Source organism: Alosa sapidissima, chromosome 11 (genome assembly GCF_018492685.1).
Source record: "Alosa sapidissima isolate fAloSap1 chromosome 11, fAloSap1.pri, whole genome shotgun sequence".
Lineage (NCBI taxonomy): Eukaryota > Metazoa > Chordata > Actinopteri > Clupeiformes > Clupeidae > Alosa > Alosa sapidissima.
Window position 1 is genome coordinate 27,698,384 of NC_055967.1, and position 24,560 is coordinate 27,722,943.

A 24,560-nucleotide genomic window follows, 5' to 3' on the forward strand; every position below is an offset into this window, starting at 1 on the left:
TCAATTTAGAAAATCCTTTTATTTGACATAATAGCAAAAAACAAACAAAAAGGGCAGTAAATAATGCACAATTCTAATATTTAGATACATCCAAAGCGAGAAAACCTTAGTAGTAGAAATTTCATGAGTGCTTTGTAAAAAGGTGTTAAAGGGAATAAGAGAAAGACCCGGAGAGTGTATTTGTGTGTGTGTGTGTGTGTGTGTGTGTGTGTGTTAACTCTTGGTTTGCCGCACGAGGCCTCGGATCCTGCGTGTGAGGGCCTGGATGAAGGTGTATCGTGAGCGCCCTTTACTGTAGAGACCCTCCACTTCAAGGAGTTTCTTCTGCACATGCTCACTGAAGCTGCTGGCCACATCACTTTGGAGCTGCTCCCAGACACACACACACACACACACACACACACACACACACACAGAATCAGAAGACACTGAAATTAGCAATCACAGCATAACCGGCCTGTCTTGTAATAAGAGTAAGCACATACACACACACACATGCAATACATTCATACAAAAAAAATACACAATTAAGAAAATAACACAGAGAGGGTTATATTCTCAGAACTCACCTGTTCTAAATCCTGCTGACTAACTTGGGCCAGACCCAAACTACGGCCACCTGTGGCACCTTGAGAGAGAGAGAGAGAGAGAGTGAGGGAGAGGTGCAACATGGAAGACATCAACATTCCATGAGCATAACATGATAAATAACATTCCCTCTGTTTTGCAGAGAGATATTTTCTCTCCTTCATTCTTTACATCATAATCAGAGTCTGATCTAGCGCTGCCCCTCACCTCTGTATCCTGGCAACAGGGAGTCTTTTGGGTCAGCTGGGGTGCAGTAGAGTAGGTAGTACTCCAGGTGGCGCCAGAGAACAAATAGGCACACTTCAATGATGTCTGGGAGAAGGAGCTGGTCAAGAAACAATAATAAAAACAGATCCAACACAAACACTACAACCTACTTTTCCACGTCACTACAACTACAGAACCCATAATCATGTCCCTTCAGTTCATCAATAAGCATGGTCATTTCAATAACTGACATTAGACTGCAGCTTCCAAAGCTACATCAAATGGCTCACACTAATCAGGTAACAAGGATTTCCAACATATACACATTTCTATCCCTATAAAGATTTTATCAATCCATGTTATGGGAAGGCATGTACAGACAGTGTAGTCTGACCCAAACATAAGCCACGGAAGACGGCGGAAACAAAATCCCCTATTTGCAGTAAACGGTGCTGAAAGTGTAAACAGGGCAAACGTTGTTAGCTCCTCATAAATGGCTCATGGTTAGGTGTACAGATCCACTACTAGATTCACTACTGGTCTTCTCAGTGCCAGGTTCTGTTTTGGCCAATCATGTACTCAATATAAAAGAGCACAGTTTAGACCCTAGAAAAAACAATCTTTTGATTGGCTATTTTAATACGGTTAGCTTTTATCCTGAGTCACTCAGTGGCAGCTTGTAAAAATATACCCAGGTTAGAGAGGTGCACTGATATATCAAATGTATCCCTTGGCCAGTGTAATGTGGTCCATCCCTGGTGGTCAGTGAAGGGTTACGGGCTAGTCCCCAAATCTCCTGCCTGTTGTACACACTGCTGTAAAAAAGGTACAAAATATTCTGTAGCCTCGTAAATGGCTAAATGGTTAAGTGTACAGATCCACCACGAGTGTTATGTTGGGTCAGTGTGTGATGTGGAATGTGGCCTGTCTGGACAGAGCTGCAGTAGGATACAGGAGCAGAGAGCCATGAGCTTGGCTCGGTTGTTGATGAACTGCACCAGTCTGCGTTTGGCCAGCTGAGTCCTCTGCACCGATGGCAGCTTCTCCACCACCCCCGCGCCCGTCACTATAGCCTGGCACAGCTGAGACACACACACACACACACACACACACACACACACACACACACACGCACACGCACACGCACACGCACACGCACACAGAGAGAATATGCAAAAATTACATGACACCATACTAACAGCATAGCTGTGTGGGTGTGTGTGTGTGTGTGTGTGCGCGTGTGTGTTCATACCTCCTTCAGCTCCTCTGGGGAGAGCTGCTCGAGGCCCTGCAGCTTGTTGAGACTTTGCTGATGGCTGTCATGGTAACGGAAGAAGTCTCCGGCGCTGGTCTTGAGCAGGTAGAGCACCAGCCCCAGACTGGGCACGCGCGCATACGGGGCCGAGGGCACCGCCAGATCTGCAACCCAAACAACAGGAGTGTGTGTGTGAGACAGGGGACAGGGTAGGGGTGTGTGTGTGTGTGTGTGTGTGTGTGTGTGTGCGTGTGTGTGTACCTGTCCGTGTAGTGTCTCTGGCAGCTGGTTCGCTGGCTGTGGGGCTGAACAGGCAGATGCTGAACTGAGCATCAGAGGAGCTCTGCAGTAGCAGGGTCTGGCAGTACTCCATTATATTAGCACAGATCTGAGAGAGGGGGAGAGAGATGGAGATGGAGAGAGACAGAGAGAGATGGATGAAGACAGAGATGGAAAAAGCGAGATGGAGAGAGACAGAGAGATGGAGAGGGACAGAGAGAGAGGGAGAGAGTGTGTGTGTAACAGAGAGCGAAGGAAAAATAAGACAAGGATGAGTAGAGGCAGAGAGAGTATTTTTAACACATGATGTCTGATGGCTCCAGGGGGCAGAGAACAGTGTTTAGTGTGACAGAGGGGGAAATTGAAATCCACCTGTTGCATGGCAACCTCCAGCTCCTCTCGTCTGTCGGCAGGGTCGCCGGGGGCGATGCTTTCTTCCGCTTGCTTGAGGAGCCGCATGCGCTCGGTGCCGGCCAATCGGCCCAGCAGAGACAAACACTGACGCTGCAGACAGACAGACAGACTTGTATTCAAACACACTGCCAGTGCAGAGATTCAGCATCTAGCAGAGCATTTTAGCTTGTGCCAGAGCCTAACAATCCAGCAGTTTAAAATACGTAAACATTTTTTAGTATGCATAAATGTGTTTCAGTGTCTCATATAATGGTTTAGAATCGCGACAGAATAAAAAAAACACAGCAGCACTCTCTCATCTCTGTCCATCTTTCTCTCACCTGGAACCTGCCCACGTGACCCTGGAATTCCATCAATGCAGTGCTGTTTATATCACCCATCTCCAAAGTACCTGTAACACACACACACACACACACACACACACACACACAGACGCACACGTCACTGTAGATATGCACCTGTGTGAATGAGCTGGCACATAGCTGCGCTTGTGTGTGTGTGTGTGTGTGTGTGAGTACCTGGCAGTGCAGTCTTGCTGATGATGCCTGTGAGTAGACACAGCTCCTGTAGAGCCCCCAGGCTCATGTCCTGGCCACGGAGGATGGTCTGGATGGTGTCCGCATGCACTATCAACCACTGCAGCACCTACACACACACACACACACTGTTAATACACACAATATACTTCCACCCGAGGTTAAAAGACATGATTCACCCTTACTCAACTCAAAGGTACATTTTTACACTGAACTTGAGGGAAAGTGTAGAAGCATAACAGAGGGTGTTTGAGTCTCTGATGCTACCTGTACATGTGTGTTGATGTGCCTGTGTGTGTGTGTGAAGGCTGTTTTCTGCTTCTACGTCGAATTGACGGCGTAGCCCCTCAGAGCCCTGTGCATCGCCGTGTATCCTCTCCAAGCACTTCACCGTCGCCTGGCGCTCACCTCCAAAACATTCTAACCGTGCGCCAGGGCGAAGCAGACCACAAGGACCATTATTGGTCAACTTGCCCTGTTTGTTGAAATCCGACTGCTTCAAGTAGCCTACTGTGTGGAGTAGCAACATGCTAGTTCACAGACAAACTCAGACATGTTTTGGTTACAATGATGGGGTTATCGATTGTAAATGGTCTATTTGTAACGTTTTGAAAATAACACTTCACCAGCAAGCAGTACTTTGTGGGCAGTTGTGGGAAAATTTGCTTGCTAACATAACATAAACTGGCTGGCTGACACATCGCAAATAACCTCAGACTTATTTTCTGGTTTTAAAAACTAAGTCATTGGAATATACTGTCTATTTCTCGACCTCGAAATCTAAGCGAGAAAAGGCCATTCAAATAATATTAATATTTCAGCACAGCACGGCAGTCTATGGAGTTTTCCATTCTGACATTCTGGTGGTGAGCAACGCAAAACTTTGAAAGGTTCACGCCGGCATCGAGGTAATGGCATAGTCATTGCGTGGGGTCGAAGCAGAAGCATAAAACAGCCTGTGTGTGTGCGTGTGTGTGTGCATGTGTGCGTGTGTCTGTCTGTCTTACCTGTGCTGCCCCCTGCTGGTGGTGTGTGGAGGTGGATGTGAGGATGACCTGCAGTAGCCTGAGGGTGGGCAGCAGGATCTGCCTGTAGCGCTCCAGGGGAGACGGGATGAACGCTGACCTGTCCCTCTGGCCAAACACCCTACACACACACACACACACACACACAAGAAGAATGAACTCCCACACAGTCCTCCTTGCATGTTTCTGATCAGCTGTACTTTTACACTTTCTCTGTGTATTTTGTACTTGTGTATGACATTCTGACACACACCCTCGCCTGTGGGAGTACACACACACACCCCCTTACCTGTGGGAGTACGCACACACACACCCCCTCACCTGTGGGAGTCACTCTCGGGTAGCATGTGGAACACCTGACACTCCACCAGCTGGGCCACCAGTCCACAGCGCAACAGCTCCACGGCTCCCTGCACATGCTTGGCCACCCGCGTCAACAGCGCCTACACACACACACACACACACACACACACACACACACACACACACACACACACTTAAGTGTCTGGTCTTTTAATATGTTGTCATCGCTAACTACTACTTCCGTTCAAACCGGTCATGTGCCGTTGAAACGGCGTAAATAGGTGACCCATCAGGCCAGCACTAGAACTCCGAGCGTGGTAAACAAAATCGGATATTTCAGGCAGTAAATGCTCCCGTTAAGAACCAAACCAGATTTTGTTCAAATCTACACACCTATGGCTACTGAAAAATGCAAGGTTCATTTAGCAAATGTTATTTTGAAGTGTTAAAAAACATTGTTGTTTTAGAATTTCCGAACAAAAGTGGTGATAATTAGGGGTGTTACGATAGAGGGGTTTGAGCAGTGTGGGCTGTGGACACAGTAACTGTGTGTGTGTGTGTGTGTGTGTGTGTGTGTGTGTGTGTCATCACCATCTTGGACTTATATACTGTATGTAGAGGGGTTTGAGCAGTGGGGGCTGTGGACACAGTAACTGTGTGTGTGTGTGTGTCCTCACCATCTTGGACTCGTATATGTAGAGGGGTTTTAGCAGTGGGGGCTGTGGACACAGGAGGGTCTGCAGAGCCGCGTCGTCCTGGCGCAGACTCTCCACGAGCACGCGGAGGTAGCCACTGTTACACACAAACAGCAGCCACTGAGACTGGCGGTCAATGGAGAGGATCCGGTCCAACACAGCCAGAGCCAACATCTGAGAACGGGAGAGAGGGAGGGAGAGAGGGAGAGAAAGAAAGAGAGAGAGAGAGAGAGAGAGAGAGAGAGAGAGAGAGAGAGAGAAAGGGGGTGTGAAGAGAGATGGGGGGAGGAGAAGAATGTTTTTGGTTGTGCAAAGAAATAATAATAAAGGGAAGCCTCCAATGGAGCAAAGAAAGAGGGTGTGTGTGTGTGTGTGTGTGTGTGTGTGTGTGTACATGTGTCATGTCCTAAAGCTCTATTTGTGTGTATGTGTGTGTGCGTGCGTACTCTGCCAATCTCGTGGCCGTCACAGGCGTCCCTGCACACCACCTCCATCAGGGTGGTGCCGTAGCTCTCGATGATGGCCAGACTCTCCCGCTGCAGCTGGCCGAAGCCGTCCTCCGGGGCCATCAGGCGGGACCACATGGAGCTGCCCGCTGGGGGACGACAGAGAGGGACAAGATGGAGGACGAGGAGAGGGACAGAGCTCAGTTAACATCCTTCTCATTCATTTTGTTTGTTTGTTTGTTTAATTTAAGGCCATTTCCGCAACTAAGGCTATTTAATGGCCAGAGCACTGTGTGTTACAGAAACTTAAATATGTTTTTTAAAATCTATGCTAATAAGATATTCTAAAACCTTCAAAAGGTGGGACCTTACTAAAAACATCAGCTATAGAATTCAGATGATAAAATTGTTGTCTTTTGGTTTCTCATTCATTTGGAAAAAGTTCTAATTTGGTACTTCCAGTTGTGCCTCCATATATCTGGCACAGATGTGTATGTATGTGTGTGTGGTGTGTGTGTGTGTGTGTACATATCATCTGTACCTGATTGGAGTGTGTCTGGCTCTTCTGGTTTCTGGGCGATTTGCAGATAGTAAAGAAGCGAACCGTACAGGTGAGCACGCAGCCTTTGGAATCCACCACCTGTTTACACATGCACACACACGTACGCACGCACGCATGCACACGTACACAAACACGCACACGACAAGTACAAAAATAGTTCTTAGTGTAATTATAGGGTTAATGCAACAGGCTTATAACACCACATGGCCCCAATACAGACCTCAAGATTTAATACATGCAGGCACACTACCTGTAGAATATACACTACCTGTAGAATACACACTACCTATGATTAACCAAATATGCTTATTTATGCTTAATGCTCTTCGAGGACTTCGAGGAGGTTTCCAAAACCTAGGATTTATCCCCCTCCTAACAAACTCATATCGAATTGTAATGTCCAAACTGTGGTGTGAACTATACCATGACTTCTCTATACCCTTCTAGCCCTTAAACCAAGTGTTTAAACTAATCTTTCCACCATGACCAGGTAAGGACAATCACCACACACACCTGTGCACAGGATGAAGTCTAGAAGCTTCCGCAGGATCAGGTGTAGGGCAGAGTTGGCGATGGAGGCAAATCCAGATGGTGACCCTCCCTCTAGTCCCGCCCCTTGCTGCTGTTCGGAGAGCACTGATTGGCTGAGGTGGGCGGTGAGTGTGAAGACAGTCCCCGCTACCACTGGCATCAGCTCCACCGCTGCATCTTCAGCAAGAACCTAAACAAACAAAAACAAATAAAAACAAACAAACATAAGCAATGAACCATGTGTCAACACACCTGAACACAGACGACTGACTGCTCATCACCTTCAGTTGGCCTTCTGTTCAGTTATATAGTTAAAGGAGAATTCCGGTAATTTTTCATCATGAACATGCCCCCAGAGTGTAGCACTGTAGCTGCCTCATGAACATGCCCCCAGAGTGTAGCACTGTAGCTCATGAACATGCCCCCAGAGTGTACAGTAGCACTGTAGCTGCCTCATGAACATGCCCCCAGAGTGTAGCACTGTAGCTCATGAACATGCCCCCAGAGTGTACAGTAGCACTGTAGCTACCTCATGAACATGCCCCCAGAGTGTACAGTAGCACTGTAGCTGCCTCATGAACATGCCCCCAGAGTGTAGCACTGTAGCTCATGAACATGCCCCCAGAGTGTACAGTAGCACTGTAGCTACCTCATGAACATGCCCCCAGAGTGTACAGTAGCACTGTAGCTGCCTCATGAACATGCCCCCAGAGTGTAGCACTGTAGCTCATGAACATGCCCCCAGAGTGTACAGTAGCACTGTAGCTACCTCATGAACATGCCCCCAGAGTGTACAGTAGCACTGTAGCTGCCTCATGAACATGCCCCCAGAGTGTAGCACTGTAGCTCATGAACATGCCCCCAGAGTGTACAGTAGCACTGTAGCTACCTCAAGAACATGCCCCCAGAGTGTAGCACTGTAGCTCCCTAGCAGCTCTAGCTAGTTGGCTGCAGCAACTCCTGCTAAGTAGAACCGATTATTTTAAAAAAAAATTCCGTACCGACATAACTTGGTGACCTCGAGAAACAGAGATCTATGTGAGAAATGGTCGGAATTCTCATATTTATCAGACATTTTTATCCAAAGCAACAGGGACTTGCAACAGCAGGAACTTGCTGCAACAGCTTTATCGCAACAGCAGGAATGGAACCCGGATCAACCAATCAGTTATCACTGCTCCACCATGGATGCATATAATGACAGGTACAATATATAATTGGGGAGTATGAATGTGGTCATTCAGCTTTATCACACCTTGTCGTGCAGGTCGAGCAGCAGGTCTCGTATGATGAGCTGCCTCTGGTCAGCGGGAATGAGGTCGGCTGGGCAGGCGGTGAGGATGGTCTCCACCACTGACCTCCAGCTCTGCAGCGCGTGCCGTTTGGCGCTCAGGCTGCGCCGCACGCGGTTACGCTCCACCACCTGCGTCAAGATGGAGTTCACCTCCTACACACACCCACACACACACACACACACAAATAGTTAGACAATAGACTACATAACATGGCCATATGGCCATCCGCCCTGTTGACTCGGTTTGAACATGTCCAGGTGTGTCACCACTGGCGTCTGACCCCCCGTGTCTCTCGAATTACCCCTTGGGGATCAATAAAGTATATATCTATCTATAACAAACACCTTCCCATTCAAAGCTAGCAGTGCTAAATTAGCCAACATGCCGTCCCAAACTCACCTCCATGAGGAGGGGTCTCTGGCCAATAGCAGCCATCCCCTGCAGGGCGTTCACCTCGGCAACCAGAACCCTGTGAAGCAGCTACAGAAGACCACAGAGGACAAACAGTTACAGACTACCAGAGCTCAATCGCATAACCACATCCTCACAAGAAGTACTGATCTCTACTGACAACGTTCAGTTTCAATTCAGTGTGAATGTTCATATATTGGCAGAAGTCAGCAACCCCTTGGGCACAAACATAAAATCTATAAAATGCTGAACACAGGCACAGTCATGGTTTACACGGAACGAGATAAAACATTATGTCATGTCCTGCACGTTTTCATGTACACACACACACACACACACACACACACACACCTTGACGTTGCAGACGGTGTGTCCCTGCTCGTTGACATGCTCACAGTTGGAGATGACTTGTTCGATCTGAGCACGCTCAAAGTAGTCCAGCTGCAACAGCTCTGGCACCTCCTGGCTGAAGTTGATGGCGTCCAGCACACTTAGCAACTTACGGCGCACTGATGAGGTCATCAGAACGAGCCAGAGGGCGGTCATGATTACATACAACAAAAAGCACACAGGAGTCAAGATCACCATCGGCCAAAACAAGTCAGTGTATATTTAACTTCTGTCTATGTCTTTGTATTGTATTGTATTGTATATAAGTTTATAGATCATATCTTTTTATATATACGTTTATAAATCATATCTTTTATACCTTAAGAAGAAAAAATCTTTCAGGCTAGCCAGGAGAAACTCTCTACTCACACAAAATTCCCACTCAAGACTCGGGAGTCCATTTACTCACCTTTCGAAACTGTATCGAAGTGCAGGAATCCACTGACTGACCTGCTGTCTTCCTCCATGCCAAACTCACTGTCAGCTATGGAGGAAAAATTGGATTAAAGCATTTGCTAAATGCTTAGCTATGGAAAGACATTTTAGAAGTTTGTTGTATTAATTTGTCTATGTATGTGTGTAGCTACGCAGGAGCAAATTAATGATATCTTCAGTAGCCGGTGGGTATAGATGTCTGTTACCTGTGTGCGGCTGATCGTTGAGCAGCAGGTTGAGCGGACTGTGTGTGTGTGTGTGTGTGTGTGTGTGTGTGTGTGTGTGTGTGTGTGTGTGTGTGTGTGTGTGTGTTACCTGTGTGCTGTGTGTGGGGCTGATCGTTGAGCAGCAGGTTGAGTAGTCTCTGAGTGTGTGAGCGCTGGCGGTTCAGTGATGTCAGCCTGAGCTCGATAGCAGCCGTCTTCATCAGCCATGACATCTGAGAGAGGCTGGCGATTTCATTACCTACATACGTACACAAACAAACACAAACACACACACACACAGACATACACACACACTAAGATGAGAACAAATTCCATGTATGCTTCATTCACTCAGGACTGACTGAAGACTGCATGCATGCTGAGAGTTGTCGAGGCACCAACACACTGGTGCATGATGGGAAGACTCACCTGATACAACGAAGGGCAGGTGCTGCAGGTGTGAGAACAGGAAGTCCTGGCTGGTCCTCAGGTAGCGCATGGTGGGGCCGGACGTCTCTGAGCATGCGCACAGCTGGTAGATCACCTGACACACACACACACACACACACACACACACACAGCTAAGCACCTGTACTGCGATTGGACTGCACTCGATTCAATCGTAGACACTGGCGTAATGGAAAGTGAATTTTATATTAGGAACTATGCAATTATTCATAAACCTCTTGCTTGAGATAGTGAGTAGTGTGTGTGTGTGTGTGTGTGTGTGTGTGTGTGTGTGTACCTGGTAGCAGAGCTCAGCAAGGTGTGGAGCCTGTTGTGTTATTTCGGGTCCAGATCGTCTTTCACTGCCTCTTTGCAAGAGGCTCAGGATAGCATGCAGACAGCTGCGTGGACACCCTAACACTCCTAAACACACACACACACACACACACTAGATTACATGAAATTTCTAAACACTAGGAGACATTTTATCTTCAATTCAGTTAAGAGTGATGGTGATCTGCCGGTTTAAGTTTAGTGTGTGTGTGTGTGTGTGTGTGTGTGTGTGTGTGTGTGTGTGTGTGTGTGTGTGTGTGTATACCTGGGTCCTGAAGGTTGGTGGAGGCCACGGGCTTCTTGACCTCGTAGCCCAGCAGGTAGAGGGCCAGGTTGGGGCTGGGCAGCTCCAGGGAGGTGATGAGCAGGTTGAGGATGTGCACCTGGGTCTCGTGACGCACGCGCGCCACACTCTTCTCCGGGTCAACTTCTGTAGCGGGAACCATCAACGTCAACAACGTCAACAACGTCAACAACGTCAACGTCAACAACAACCACAGCTATCTAACAGTCACAGGAACACCAGCACTCTCTTCCGGATCAACATCTGTGGCAGGAACACCAGCACCAACGTCAGCAATATCAATGACGTCAAACAACAACCACAACAAGTTCAGTTATCAATAGTCACAGAAACACTAGCACCGCCACAACCACAACCACCAACGTCAACAATATCATTATCAATAACTAGACTAAATGTCAAAAGTCTGTGTAGTTCTGTACATTTTGTACACAGATCCAACTTTAGTTTAAAGCACTACATATATTAGAGTAACTAAAATGTGGCTATTGATTGCCAGAAATGGTTGACAACTTAAAAGCCGTTTGCGTGGACACACACAAACACACACACGCACAGCCTTACCTCCGATGTTCTCGACCCCTTCTTCGGCCTCCTCGTTGTCCAGACACTCCACAAAGCCCGCCATCAGCTTCTCACTCACACCCTGGTCAAAACAGAGCAGACACATTTCCACCAACCGTGTGACTGAGTGACAGAAATAGTTGTGGCCGCAACACGTCAGAAATGGGACTATGTGAATATCAACAGCTAGTTGGTGTATAGCCTATAATCTTTCTACAATTGTTTTATATTTCTGTGTAGTCTTCCTATATATTTTTGGTTGATGTAACTTCACAAAAAGCACTTGATAGCTGTGAGATGAAGGTTTCGATACATTCTCACAAGTGTGTGTGTGTGTGTGTGTGTGTGTACCTGCCAATGTTCTCACCTGATCGTGTGTGAAGTCTCCCACCATTCTGATCTGGATGTTCGGGTATCGGGCGATGCGCCTCAAGATCTTAGCACTCTGGAACGCTGCCTCAGGGTTGGTGCTGCTATGGTACAGGTACCTGAAAGGGACAAACAGTGTCGGAAGTCAGAACAGAGTCAAGTGGTTCTATATCTGATCATATTAGTGAAGTCTTCAGTCTTGTGTATGTGTGTATACCTGGCGATGCAGTCAACCTTAGGCTTCAGAGTGTATGTGTGTGTAACTGACAACGCCTTGTGTGTGTGTGTGTGTCTCAGGGTTGTGCAAAATTCGGATTGCAATGCTGCTTTCTGTTTTCTACCTCAATTGAAATGCAAGTGAAATTCAAGAGCAATTTTGGACCATTTTTAAGAGGAATTTTGCACAACCCTGGTGTGTGTGTGTGTGTGTGTGTGTGTGTGTGTGTACCTGGCAATGTTGGTGATGTGGTCAGCCTTGCGTGTGTGTGTGTGTGTGTGTGTGTGTACCTGGCGATGTTGGTGATGTGGTCAGCCTTGCGTGTGTGTGCGCTGACTCCCTGCAGCAGCTGCTCCAGTGGAGACACCAGCAGAGAGGCCTGGCTCTCCCTCAGCAGGTCCATGAACAAGGCCTGCTTCTGCAGTGCCAGGTCCAGCAGACACAGACAGTGCAGCACCGCCGACTCCAGATGCTTCTTACCTGCACACCCACACACACACACACACACACACATTGAGGATATCAAATGGTGGAAATTTGATGACAAGAGGTTATTAGATGAGAAGGTGTTTCCAATTTCTCATGTGGTCTTGCTATATTCAAAAGCATGTGCGTGTACAAACGCACAAACACTATGGAAATCAAGAGTGGTCACTTGTGAGAACTACACCCACTGACAAGACAAGGGGAGATTCACAGCTATCTGACAAGAATCAATTTATACAGAAAGTGGTACTGCCTTTAAAACACACACACACACACACACCAGGGAAGGGAGCGTATGTGTCCAGCTGTCGGACTCCCTCCTGCAGCAGGCTGAGGCAGAGGGCGAGGGTGGGCGAGTCGTTGAGCAGGTGGAACATCAGGCTGTGCCCCGGGGGCTTGTGGGACGCCACAGTCTCCCCGCCCACCTCCACAGACTCGGGCAGGAAGTCGGACGGCTGGGGCTCGTAGTCCTGCAGGAGCTTAAGGAAGACCTCCAACACGGCATCAGCTACCTCCCACTGCAGGGAGACAGAGAGAGAGAGAGATGTGAGAGAGAGATGTGAGAGAGAGATAGAGAGAGAGAGAGAGAGATAGTTTGGTGAAAAGGCTCTTTAAAGTGTGTGGCGTTTGGGCGTACCTTCTCGGCGGGCCGTCGGTAGGCTCTGGTGGGGAAGCGCAGGAAAACGGCGTCGCGGAGGAAGCTGAGGTACGGCTGGAAGCCCGGCGCCCGCACGCCTGCGCCCAGGTTCACCGGCAGAGCGCACTCCACCAGGGAGCTGATCAGCTGGCAGAAGGCCCGCGTCATTGGGTACTCCTCACAGCCTGACTCGATCTCATTCAGCTCCACCTGCGCGCACACACACACGCAGCAAATCGAACCAATTGAAGAAATATGAACACAGCAACACACAGACTTCATCCACACCATGTCTGCATATTGATGCACTGCTCACTATGCGCGCACACTCACACACAAAACACACACACACACACACCTCGATGCCTGTTGCTTGTCTCTGCCCAGGTGCCCTCACGGTCTGCAGGATCTGTCAGAAGAAAAACACACTCCTTAAGTGACATGATACACAACCCACCACAGACAGCACGACACACTTCTGAAGCCACCTCCAATGTATTACCAGGGAGGATAAAACTGCACTCATAACTACTCATACGAGTTCTCCCAGGATTCTTAAAGAAACGTTCGCCCTACCTGTGTGTACTCGAGGGACTGCCAGAGCGAGGCGGCGATCTCGGGGGACTTGGCGAAGGCGGCGAGCGCGTGCAGGACGTCGCCCTTGAGGAGCGGCGGCACGCTGCACTGCAGCAGGCCCAGCATGACCACCACCGGCGTCCACTGGGGGTGCTCACACAGCGCCAGGCGCGCGTTCTCACTCTGGAACACACAGAAACCACCCGTAAGAGAACACGTGAACACACACACACACACACACACACACACACACACACACACACACACACACACACACACAGACACACACACAGACACACACAGAAACCACCCGTAAGAGCTGCACAAGTCTCGTAAACCCATATTGGGTATATAGCAGCAAAAAGCACATAGACAACATATGTAATGTTGTAAATGAAACTTTGGACTGGAAAGTACACGAGTACAAGCCAGCATCATGTTTCAAAAAGTTGGGACAGGAGCATGTTTACCACTGTACTGCTTCACCTCTTCATTTAACGGAATTATGTAAATGTTTAGGAACTGAGGAGACCATTTGCTATAGTTTTAAGAATGAAATGTTGTCCCCCCGATATAGGATTTCAGTTGCTCAACAGTATGGGGTATTGTTAGTCATGTTTTTCATTCCATTATTACATTACATTACATTACATTACATTTAGCAGACACTTCTTGACCAAAGTGACTTACATATATCAGCTGTATTACAAGGGATCACATTGTCCCCGTAGCGACTTGGGGTTAAGTGCCTTGCTCAAGGGCACAACGGTGGAAGCCGGGAATTGAACCGACAACTTTCAGGCTACTGCACGCTAGCCCAGCTCCTTAACCACTACACTACCACCGCCAACATGATGTAACGCTGAGACAGGCTACTGCATGCTAGCCCAGCTCCTTAGCCACTACACTACCACCGCCAGCATGATGTAACGCTGAGACAGGCTACTGCATGCTAGCCCAGCTCCTTAGCCACTACACTACCACCGCCATTATGCACCTAATTTGACAAATCTGGACTGCAGACAGGCCATCTTAGCACCTGGACTCTTCCTCTATGGAAAAATACTATTTAAATATGTGCAGAATTCATGCTGGCATTGTTTTCCAGAAATATTCAAGGTCGTCCCTGGAAGACAAAACCTGTATACATTATTCAGAATTGATTGTGCTTTGCCAAATGTGCAAGATGCCCATGCTGTAGGCACTAATGGTCCTCCACACCGTCATAGATGTTGGGTTTCGAGCTCTATAACAAGTTGGATAGGTTGAATACTTGGATAGGCCCTTTCCTCTTTAGCCCAAATGAGTCCATGATTTCCAAAAAGAATGGCAAACTTTGATTGGTCTAACCACAGGACCTTTTTCCACGTTACCTCAGTCAATTTTAAACAAGCTCAGGCCCCGATAAGAGGGTGGTATTTTCTGTAACATGTCTCAATACAATTTTTGCTGTTACAATTTTGGCTGCAGTTTTTGAATTGAGTATCAAACTGGGCAGATAGACGATGGTTATCAGAGGTTTTCCTGAGCCCATACAATGACAGGTCTGGAAACAGGTCTGGTGTTGATGCAACAACACTACAATCCACTGGGAGATAAAAGGTGTGCATGTGTGTGTGTGTGTGTGTGTGTGTGTGAGAGAGAGAGAGTGTGAGTGAGACAGAGAGAGAGAGAGAGAGAGAGAGAGAGAGAGAGAGAGAGAGAGAGAGAGAGAGAGAGAGAGAGAGAGAGAAAGAAAGAAAGAAAGAAAGAAAGAAAGAAAGAGAGAGAGAGAGAAAGTGTGTGTGAGAGAGTACTTGAGTGAATGAGTGATAGACTGTGAAAGCATTTTGAACCCTTACAGCCTCTCAATCTCACTCATCAGATGTCAGTTAATTCCCTGAGGGTTCAGGGCTTAGACTTTAGGGAGAGAGGGAGGTGGGTGGGTGGGTGAGTGTGTGTGTATGTTTTACCCATGTGATGATGGGTGTGTGTGTGTGTTTTTTACCCATGTGATGATGTGTGTGTGTGTGTTCTACCCATGTGATGATGGGATGGGGGGGGGGGGGGGGGGGGGTGTGGGTGTGTGTGTGTGTGAGTTTTACCCATGTCATTATGGGTGTGTGTGTTTTACCCATGTCATGATGGGTGTGTGTGTGTGTGTTTTACCCATGTGATGATGGGTGTGTGTGTGTTTTACCCATGTGATGATGGTGGTGAGCAGCTGCATGAAGGACGTGAGTCCGTCCATCTCTCGCTGGGTGATGCCCCTGATGGGCGTGTGGCGGTACTGCGGGGCATGGGCGCTGGGCACGTCCCGCCGCAGGTTCTCATGGTACAGCATCAGAGAGTGGAAGAAGTGCTCCCACGACACCGTGCTCCCCTGCAGGTTCTCACCTACACAACACAAACATACACAGACAAAACATTAGGCAACTTATAGAGCCCTTTAAATGTGCTACAGAGCTACAAGCAACGTTTAGACTGAGCTGTAAGCAATGCTATATTATGCTAGAGGAAGCAATAAATGTAGGTGTGTGTGTACGTGCACGTGTGTGTGTCTGTGTCTACTGGTAAGGTTCTTGTTGGTGCATGTGTATAAAAGAAGAAAGTGTGAGTGGGTGATTGTGTGTGTGTGTGTGTGTGTGTGTGTGTGTTACCATGTGGGGCTCCATTGGTCTTGAGCAAGCTGAAACAGTAATGGGAGCACTGTGGTCCGTTGGCTAAGCCCTTGAGCATACGCAGGTAGGGGATGTAGAGAGTGGCAGGCAGCATATCTCCCATCTGACGAACAAACTTGGACAACACCACCTGCAGTACATACACAATACACACATAAACTATACAACAGGCAATCTCACACACACACACACATAAACTCTACAACAGGCAATCTTACAAACACAGTAAACAACCCATCATAACTAGAAGTAACGCAACAGACATGTCTGCTCAGGTAATACCATATTTATTAGCAGGTAAGAAAGAACCTGTCTGTGTGTTGGTGTCTGGATTTATAACCACACCAAGCACACATAAAGGAGTTTCCCATGGGAGATGGGGGTGTGTTTATGTGTATGTTTATGTGTGCACCCATTTGTATACCCGAGGTGATTTCTCATATAAGACACCATCTGTGGTGTGTGTGTGTGTGTGTGTGTACCTGTTTGTGAGGTGGTCTCTGTATAGCCATGCTCATGTATGAGCCCATGAGTGAGGTGTGTGTGTACCTGTTTATGAGGTGGTCTCTGTATAGCCATGCTCATGTATGAGCCCATGAGTGAGGTGTGCTGTAGGGACTCCGAGGGACACCAGAACTCCAGAGCCAGTTCCAGGCTGAACGGGTCTTTACTGTAGAACTCACCGATCTGGAAAACACAGTCAAATAAACACAAACATACACAGAACCAGATCTAGACTGAGCCGGTCTTTAATGTAGAACTTACCGATCTGTGAAAACACACACACAAAACTTGCACTTGAACTGCTGCAGTTCACTTCAAGGTCAAAGTGTCAACTTCATACAACACCTCATTGCGAGCACTGATCAAAACAGTACTAGCAAAAAAACAACACACATGTGTATACATGCGTGTACCACTATCATGAGATGTGATTTTGTTGAAGTGTGTGTGTGTGTGTGTGTGTGTGTGTGTGTGTGTGTGTGTGTGTGTATTGTGTGTGTGTATTTGAGAGCGAGAGAAACACAGAAGGTATGATGTGTGTATGTGTCAGGGGTGGAAATAAACATTTGAAAATGTGTACATCTACCAGCCACTAGCAGATTTTTTGTCAAATTTCACCAGCCACTCAATATTAAATTATTACTTTGTGTCTGAAATCTACCAGCCACTCTCATATTTTACCAGCATTTGGTTGGTGGCTGGTGCTAATTTCCATCCCTGGTATGTGTGTGTATGTGTATATGAGAGATATACAGAGTGCAGGTGTGTACCAGTATCATAAGGTGTTCCAGGTCCTTGCGGAGGGAGGCAGGTGGCTCACTGCCCATCTGAAGAGCCATGTGTACAAGTCGAGCATCTTCATCAGCACGATTACGCAACTGTTTCACCTGTTCAAACACACACACATACACACACACGCACATAAACATAGACACATGATTCCAAAAACTGGTAATAGCAAGACAAGATATACAAACATGTAACTTAGATCATCTATCTATAAAGCAAGAAGTGTCTTGCTTCTTGCTTTATAGATAGATGATCTATGATAGCTAGTCAGCCATGGCTACTTTGGACTGTCTTTAGACTTTGAATAAGCAGACGACAATTCCAACTGCAAGGTCCTAAATTGAAATGAGTGATAATGGTCCCGAATTAAAGAACGTCTCAGAATGCCACACATGCAAAGCATAACCAGCAAAAAGCAACGAGTGGCAGACAGAGTGTGATGTCACTTATAGGCCACCAGACTGTTTTTGAGTCACACCGTTGCAAATTTCATATGATGATGATGCATCATTCCACAAAATGGTTTGTTTTCTCTATCAAGTTATTCAATAGGCTAAGCATATAGCCTTGACTCAAAACTGCTGTTAGGATTGTCATTTTGATTTGTAAAAGCCATGCTTAAATTCTGCTCACTTCACATTTATTATATTATCTGTATTCATTATTGAATGCTTACCCGGAGTTTTTTTTTCCCTATCATCCTATTTTTAAAGCAGGCCTACCTGCTGGCATGTAATTGGGCTACAGGAATAGCATGTTTGAACGGGCACTGCACTAGTCAGTAATAAATGTCTGTTCTGCCCCCTAGCACCCCCTACCTTCATGGGCATGAGTGCCAAGAAGTCTGTGATGAGCGCGTGCAGCCGGCGAGTGTAGAACTCCTCCTGGGTGAAGCCCTCGCATCCCAAGATGCCCTCTGTCAGGAAGAGGAAGACCCCGCCCAGGAGAGCCTGGTCGGCCAACGCTTCGTCTGCTTCGGTGTACTCCACTAGAGCTGAGGGCAACACATAACATAACATAACATACTTCAAACTCAGGAACTTTACCTCAAGACATTAACACTATCTTATTGCTCTCACACACTTACTGCAGTGCAGATAGTAACACACACACAACTTTGTATTTAACACAGAAAACAACAACAACTGGATAACAGAGTAAGTAAAGAAATGTCTGAGCATCCAAACCAGTTTCACTCACTCCTATGCTCTAACACACACACACACACACACACACACACACACACACACACACACACACACACACACACACCTGATCCCTGTGGCAGCTGGGAGAGGGCCCGTAGAGAGAGAGCCCAGGTCAGCCGCACCAAAGCCTGGAGGCCTGGAAGCTTCCAGCTCTGGCCCTCCACCAAACGCGTGTGTATCGCACTCACATAGTCCCGCTCAGTCAGCAGTGGCAGCGCCTGCAACAGGTCTGAAACACACACTTTACAATCAACACTCAGTGTGCAAAGCATGAGAATCATGATAATGCATTCACATTGTCTAAGGAGAGTGAGTGAGTGTGAGTGTGTTTGTGTGTGTGAGTGTGTGTGTGTGAGAGTGTGTGTGTGTTAGAGTGATGTCCAGAATTCCTCACCGTCTCTATCCTCGGTTGCCTGCTCGAGAAAGCTAACATCCAGGCAGTAGAGCAGAGCCATGACCAGAGCCAGGTTCACACTATCCAATGAGCCGTCAGCTTCTGAAGTTACTGTCTCCAGGTGGCCAATCAGGGCTAGCGTGTTATCCTTGCTTAGAGGTGATTGGCAGGTCCAGGCGAACATACACTCTGCCAGGGACTGCCGGGACTCTTTGATGAGGTCTGCAACCTGCAAACGAGATGAAGACGTCCATTTTTAGCCGAAATATCATCACTACCTCTCTGAGTTAGAATTGGGCTAGAAATATGGGCTTACCAACCAAAACAAAGAAAATTAAAAGGAAAATGTTACATGGTTTACAAATAAATATAATCTCTACATATACTTAGTGAGTGTCCCTCACCTCCTTTCTGTGCTTCTCATTGCCAAGGCCCCTCTCTTTCTGCAGGCGCTCAAACTCCCCGTTCACACTAATGTCAGACACGAGTGTCAGGATGCGCTTGGTCAGGCCCTCGGCCATCAGCTCATCAGTAAAGCGTGTCGTCAGAGACACCAACTCATCACTGGGGACAAAAACATGACGCATCTTGTAATAAACGGCTTCAAATGCATGTTTTGCAAAAGTCTTGACAGAATCAAAGACATCCTGTTTAAAAATCATCACCACCACCTGTAAAAAAAGAAAGATTGGGGGCTTGAGCACCCAAACCCACCCCCTTGCTCATGGCCTGTACCGCATAAATGTATGTTCTATTAGTGGAACACTTTCAGTGTGCACACTGATTCAGGGATTCATTCTGTACAGTTGCAGTGTTGCTCTCTGGTCTTTACCTGAGGTCCAGGGTGAAGGTCTTGCCATGGCGTGACTGGATGAGTGTGCGCAGAGAATTGGCTACACATCGCTTGCCGTCCCAGTAGAGAAGCACCGCCACCAAGCCACGCGTCAAACCAGGGAAATGAGGCTGCTGGTGCTCTCCTAGAGAGAGAGAGAGAGAGAGAGAGATTAAAACAGAGAAAGAGTGTCAGCAGCTCTGAGACCTGGTCAAATGACTATGTGTCTTTGTGTGAGTTTCTGTGTGTGTGTGGGCCAATACCTGCCAATAACAGCTCAAGAGCAGCCAGCTCTCCAAGGTCAAACAGGTCGCTGAGGATGAAGGCCTCGGAGAGGAGCTGCTCGGGCAGCAGGCGGGCCCCCTGCTGGCCCTGGATGGCGATGCCCTCGGTGCTGGCCTTCCGCACCTTCTCCCTCTGCTCCGAACTCTTGGGCTGGTGGGAGGGGCAGACAGGAACACAGGTCAGTGCACAGAGGAGAGGAGGCAGCCAAAGAAACACACAGCAATGTAAGAGAGAACCCAGGAGAAGTATACTGGGACAGAGAGGGACTATTTGTTACAACCACAGAAGACACACCACTCTCTTGCATGCGCCCAAAGCAATGTGGAGAGCATGACCGTAACAGCTTCAGCTAATGTGTGTGTGTGTGTGTGTGTGTGTGTGTGTGTGTGTGTGTGTGTGTGTGTGTGTTAGAGTGTGGCTACCCGACCTGAGCCCGACGGGACCCGACGGGTCGGGTTCAGACAAATATTTAGAAATTATAGTCGGTTCGGTTCGTGTTTGGACACATGGGGGCGATATGCATTGGAAGCTTTACATTTAAAATAGCTTATTATGTTGGGTAACCAACAGGTCTGCTTTACATGATGCAAACGTTTGTTTTATGAGAATAAAGTAAAATGTAAAAAAGACCTAACAGCTTTCTTCCTGTGTGCAAGATTTGTTTATGTAGCCGTGACAACCATGTGCATTTCAGGCAGCACGTCTTTGTAGTTGTTAGCCTATCAGGAGATTTTAAGACCAAAGAAAACTAAGCAAATTATGTCTAGGCCTACTATGTGAAGGCAGTCCAATTTGCATTGCATTCTGTGGTAAAGACATAGGCTACCGGTAGGCTATAACGTCGTCTTATTCAACTGGATGAGGATTTCCTCGAGGTTGCCCCAATTAATGTCGATGCTGCATATAGATCAGTGACAGAGGCACTGTAGTTTTAAAGACAGTTACAGTTCATTTCCAGACTTTTCGTCAACGGTAAGACTAGAATTCTATTTCAATAGGCTATGCTTGCTTGGGCCTCTTGTGTTAATGGGCAGCCGTGTCCTACTGGTTAGCACTTCGGACCTGTAAACAGAGGGTTGCCGGTTCGAACCCCGACCAGTAGGCACGGCTGAAGTGCCCTTGAGCAAGGCACCTAACCCCTCACTGCTCCCCGAGCGCCGCTGTTGATGCAGGCAGCTCACTGCGCCGGGATTAGTGTGTGCTTCAAGAGAGAACACTGTGTACACTGTGTGCTGTGTGTGTTTCACTAATTCACGGATTGGGATAAATGCAGAGACCAAATTTCCCCCCCTATATATACTCAAAAGAGTATATATACTTATACTTATACTTAATGTGCGCTGTGTGTGACCTGTGTGCGTGCACACTCATCTGATTCTGTAGACAATTAAGAATTCCATTTGTTGTTTGTTCCGTTTAATGGGCTAAACACAGGCTATCCACAAACGTGAACGTTTAATCACTAGCATGGGGATAACTAAGGCATCATCTGCGTCGGGCTCGGGTCGGGTTCGGACATAAGAATGAAAATGCCTGTCGGGTTCGGGTCGGGTTCGGACGCGGGCCGGGTTCGGACAGAAATTTGCGGCCCGAACCGCACTCTAGTGTGTGTGTTGGTGTGTGTGTGTCATCACTCAAGGGATTCTGGAACAGCCTCAGGAGCTGATGATTGTGTCAGGGTTCCCACTCACTCACTATGTAATGAATTGAACAATATACCGACCAATGATTTCAGAGCAGCCGCGTAGCGTTCAAGAATCTTTTACTTTTTTAGAGCAGGAAATGAATAAATGGGTATTAAATAAACAATATCGGGCTACTCAAGCAAGCAGTAAAGCTAATAACAAGATATACACCAATTCTGCGTGGAAATATTTGTATTAATGCATTGTTTTTGGCTAGTGTGTGAGTGTGTGTGTGTGTGTGTGTGTGTGTGTGTGTGTGTGTGTGTCTGTGTCAACATCACTCACCGGGTTCTGGAACAGTTTCAGAAAGTGTGGCTTGTGTTTCTTGAGCTGTAGGTCCAGAAGATGGACACTCTCTGTCTGCTTCCTCCACACTGCCCCCTCCACCGTCTCCCATAGTTCCTTCAGAGGCCCCCACAGACTGGCGCCTGCCATGGGCAGAAAAACCATCATCACCACCTGCAGCCTCTCAGCACTGGTGACACTGGCAGCTAAAGTCTGACAGCTTATGGATAAACTTTGATAAAAGATCATCTGGACATTGCCTGATGCGTCGTGCTGCGCTGTGCAAGTTGTGTCACTCCAGACATGTAACAATAATATAATTCAAGACATATGCATACAGAGCAGTTGCTCTCAGTAGCGTTATGGCAACTTAAGTGACATTTCGTTTAATCAGTTGGACAGGGACCAGGGTCAAACATATAACAATACAATAATTGTGATAACGACTTGACAACATATAGAGAATAGACTCATCGGTAAACACTTTCACATTCGATTCAGTCACCACGTTTCATTTGCATTTGTTTTGCGACTCTTCCTGATCAGCCGAGCAGTCAGATGGCTAACCTTAGGCGATCCATTCGTAAGAAAAATTAACATAGGGGAATAAAACGCCAAAGCAGCAGTTTTAATGCTACATCTCAAAATACCTGACAGGTAATTTCTCGTGATTAACGTTTGATCTAAGTGCCCCATACTGTCCTAGCTAACAGTTAACTACCCGTCTAACGTGAAGTTTGTTCCTATGTGGTGGCTCTACACCTAAAGCCTGAATTTGGACCTCGCGCCATGTGAGAGCGAGATTCCACAAACATGGAAAAGAAAACAAATAAACGCTGCACAGGTAGATGACAGACCTAAATATCGACTTTCAGTGTAGAACCCGCAAAAGTACCTATATATTTTGAAATAAAATCCAATACCTGAATTTACCGCCATCTGCGCCGCCATGTTAACTCCGTAGCAGGAATGGTGATGCCGACTTGAGATACTCTGTTGATTGCCCGAATAAAAAGTGAGATCTCTATAACCTTTACTTTAAATTAGGAGGCTCTGCACAGTCTTCGCCGTATCCGTGCGAAGTAAATTTTATGTAGTGTTTTATTCCAAGACAATAGCAAATGCTATTGTTTTTGTTTTTATTTGGCTTCCTGCCCCGGCCTTTTCATTTCAATCTATGAGGACCTTTGAGGGCCTTCGTTGACGGGAAATGTAGTTTTTCCACGTAGAGCTTATTGCTGTACTCTTGTAATGTTTATCAGCTGCATGCTTTTCTGTAAAGAGATTCTCAAATAAACCAACGTCACTGAAAACAATTATGAATTTAGTGGTATGATTTATTTATTATTTATTATGTGTGGTTGGATTACATAATGTTTATCAAGCGGAACATTATGTGCTGTGCTGCATTTTCCCCACAGGAGGGGGAAGAGTTTTATTGGTGGACATCTCGTGTCAAGCATTAGAGGAGAATGACAGAAAATTGACTGCATTTCTGGTAGACGTTTTGTGGAATTGGGAAATGAATGGCCAGTATATCAACTACAGTAGTGATGATTTGAGCAGTAGAATTTAGCATTATGGCCCGTGTTGTGAAGGTGTTTCGGACGCTGCGGAATCACTGGAAGAAGTCCACATTTGCAGTGTGTGTCCTGTCGTATGGTGGTCACTGGTTATATGGAAAACACTGGTGGGTTATCATTGCATATCTTAAATGTGTTTTTTTCGAAATGTCATTGCTGTCAAAATGTGTGTGCAGAGCTGGCATACAATTTAAGTAGCTAATCATGTGAAGGACAGTGGCACATCACATATTTTCATAGCCTATGAGACATAGTAGGGCCTAACCTAAGATGCAACCAGCGCTTTGCAATTTAAAGTCAACAGATGTGTTGTGTCTGATCAAGTTCCTTTTCATTTACACAGTGACAATGTTTTACGAAGAGAAGCCTGTCAAGAGGCAAGGGTGAGTCTGTCTGTCTGCCTGCTTTGGTTTTAAACATATCTTATAAGTATAAGTATATATACTCTTTTGATCCCGTGAGGGAAATTTGGTCTCTGCATTTATCCCAATCCGTGAATTAGTGAAACACACTCAGCACACAGTGAACACACAGTGAGGTGAAGCACACACTAATGCCGGCGCAGTGAGCTGCCTGCAACAACAGCGGCGCTCGGGGAGCAGTGAGGGTAGGTGCCTTGCTCAAGGGCACTTCAGCCGTGCTTACTGGTCGGGGTTCAAACCGGCAACCCTCCGTTTACAAGTCCGAAGCGCTAACCAGTAGGCCACGGCCATGGTCTTCACATGGTCTAGCTAGCCTAAGAGAGAGCATTTCATCCAGTCATTAAGTTTTCTTTTTGAATGTAAACACATTTAAATTGAATTTCCATTATATGTATTGACAGG

The 24,560-nt window shown here is 46.9% G+C and overlaps 3 protein-coding genes across 5 annotated transcripts in view; 1 reads left to right on the top strand and 2 right to left on the bottom strand.

The window, feature by feature from the left end:
• Positions 1-23,254, bottom strand: nup205 (nucleoporin 205). Its single transcript, XM_042111387.1, has 42 exons — positions 23,077-23,254; positions 22,154-22,296; positions 20,162-20,333; positions 19,899-20,043; positions 19,471-19,630; positions 19,067-19,295; positions 18,737-18,901; positions 18,283-18,458; positions 17,446-17,562; positions 16,721-16,858; positions 16,151-16,301; positions 15,691-15,887; positions 13,512-13,694; positions 13,294-13,344; positions 12,936-13,145; positions 12,579-12,816; positions 12,103-12,292; positions 11,594-11,714; positions 11,227-11,308; positions 10,624-10,788; positions 10,324-10,448; positions 10,008-10,122; positions 9,688-9,837; positions 9,347-9,421; positions 8,899-9,056; positions 8,536-8,616; positions 8,097-8,288; positions 6,824-7,031; positions 6,290-6,388; positions 5,749-5,897; positions 5,285-5,476; positions 4,626-4,747; positions 4,287-4,425; positions 3,262-3,388; positions 3,064-3,134; positions 2,702-2,833; positions 2,312-2,438; positions 2,048-2,214; positions 1,748-1,877; positions 796-900; positions 570-628; positions 1-366 (listed from the first exon to the last, which is right to left on the bottom strand). Exons 1-42 carry the CDS (start codon positions 23,102-23,104, stop codon positions 214-216), a joined length of 5,937 nt encoding a protein of 1,978 aa, XP_041967321.1. The 5' UTR covers positions 23,105-23,254; the 3' UTR covers positions 1-213.
• The window catches only part of dennd11 (DENN domain containing 11), a 22,100-nt gene continuing 16,226 nt past the window's right edge, over positions 18,687-24,560 (bottom strand). Inside the window, exon 10 of one of the 2 annotated variants that reach the window (XR_006035252.1) lies at positions 18,687-18,736. The gene's annotated coding sequence lies outside the window, so the exon portion shown is untranslated. The remainder of the gene's footprint in view (positions 18,737-24,560) is intronic. The other variant, XR_006035253.1, reaches the window with a different exon arrangement.
• agk (acylglycerol kinase) overlaps positions 23,582-24,560 on the top strand; it is a 5,421-nt gene continuing 4,442 nt past the window's right edge. For both annotated transcript variants that reach the window (XM_042111430.1, XM_042111431.1), the window contains exons 1-3: positions 23,582-23,843; positions 24,080-24,119; position 24,560. The exon at position 24,560 is cut by the window's right edge and continues 79 nt beyond it. In XM_042111430.1, coding sequence (XP_041967364.1) covers positions 23,734-23,843; positions 24,080-24,119; position 24,560 — 151 coding nt within the window. In that variant the 5' untranslated portion in view covers positions 23,582-23,733. The remainder of the gene's footprint in view (positions 23,844-24,079; positions 24,120-24,559) is intronic.